Source organism: Coturnix japonica, unplaced genomic scaffold, assembly GCF_001577835.2.
Source record: "Coturnix japonica isolate 7356 unplaced genomic scaffold, Coturnix japonica 2.1 chrUnrandom487, whole genome shotgun sequence".
Classification (NCBI taxonomy): Eukaryota; Metazoa; Chordata; class Aves; order Galliformes; family Phasianidae; genus Coturnix; species Coturnix japonica.
The window spans coordinates 131496-132683 of NW_015439882.1; the positions used below are offsets into that span (position 1 = coordinate 131496).

The 1188-nt window shown below is 56.3% G+C and overlaps 2 protein-coding genes across 2 annotated transcripts in view; one reads left to right on the forward strand and one right to left on the reverse strand.

Annotated features, from left to right (window-relative positions):
- TGFB1 (transforming growth factor beta 1) overlaps positions 1 to 463 on the forward strand; it is a 9781-nt gene extending 9318 nt beyond the window's left edge. Inside the window, exon 6 of the mRNA XM_032441684.1 lies at positions 280 to 463. Coding sequence (XP_032297575.1) covers positions 280 to 463 — 184 coding nt within the window. The remainder of the gene's footprint in view (positions 1 to 279) is intronic.
- Positions 464 to 515: 52 nt separating this feature from the next.
- The window catches only part of CCDC97 (coiled-coil domain containing 97), a 7744-nt gene continuing 7071 nt past the window's right edge, over positions 516 to 1188 (reverse strand). The window contains exon 2 of the mRNA XM_015850546.2: positions 516 to 597. Within this exon, the coding sequence (XP_015706032.2) occupies positions 516 to 597 (82 nt within the window). The remainder of the gene's footprint in view (positions 598 to 1188) is intronic.

Below are 1188 nucleotides of genomic sequence, written 5' to 3' on the forward strand. Positions count from 1 at the left end.
CCATTGGGTTCTTTGGGTCCCCATTGGGTTCTTTGGGTCCCCATTGAGTTCTTGGGGTCCCCATTGGGTTCTTTGGGTCCCCATTGGGTTCTTTGGGTCCCCATTGGGTTCTTGGGGTCCCCATTGGGTTCTTGGGGTCCCCATTGGGTTCTTTGGGTCCCCATTGAGTTCTTGGGGTCCCCATTGGGTTCTTCCACGCTCCCTTTGTCCTCCTGGGGTGGGGGGGTCCCTAAAACACCTCCATTCCCCCCAAAACCTTGTGCCCCCCCCCAACCCCAGGACTGACGAGGAGAACTGCTGTGTGCGTCCTCTTTACATCGACTTCCGACAGGACCTGGGCTGGAAATGGGTCCATGAGCCTAAAGGCTACTTTGCCAACTTCTGTATGGGGCCCTGCCCCTACATATGGAGCGCAGACACACAGTACACCAAGGTGGGGGGCACTAAGGGGGTCCTGGATTGAGGGGAAGGGGGTGTGGGGATGGGGAGGGGTCCTGGATGTAGGGGGAGGGGTCTTAGATATAGGAGAAGGGGTCCTGGATATATGGGGAGGGGTCGTGGATATGGGAAGGGGTCTTGGATATAAGGGGAGGGGTCCTTGATATAGGAGAAGGGGTTGTGGATATGGGGAGGGGTCCTGGATATAGGGGAAAGGGTCCTGGAAATATGGGGAGGGGTCCTGAATATGGGAAGGGGTCTTGGATATAAGGGGAGGGGTCCTTGATATAGGAGAAGGGGTCGTGGATATGGGGAGGGGTCCTGGATATAGGGTGGGGGGTTCTTGGTTATATGGGAAGGGGTCCTGGATATAGGGGAAAGGGTCCTGGAAATATGGGGAGGGGTCATGGATATGGGAAGGGGTCATGGATATATGGGGAGGGGTCCTAGATATAGGAGAAGGGGTTGTGGATATGGGGAGGGGGGGTCTTGGTTATATGGGGAGGGGTCATGGATATAGGGGGAGGGGTCTTGGATATAGGGGGAGGGGTCTTGGATATATGGGGAGGGGTCTTGGATATATGGGAATGGGTTGTGGATATGGGAGGGGTGTCCTGGATATATGGGGAGGGGTCCTGGATATGGGAAGGGGGTCCCAGATATATGGGGAGGGCATCTGGACCCCCACCCCAAATAAAAGGGGCTCCCATCCATTGGGATCTTTGATGCTGGGGTGGATGGGGGGTGTGG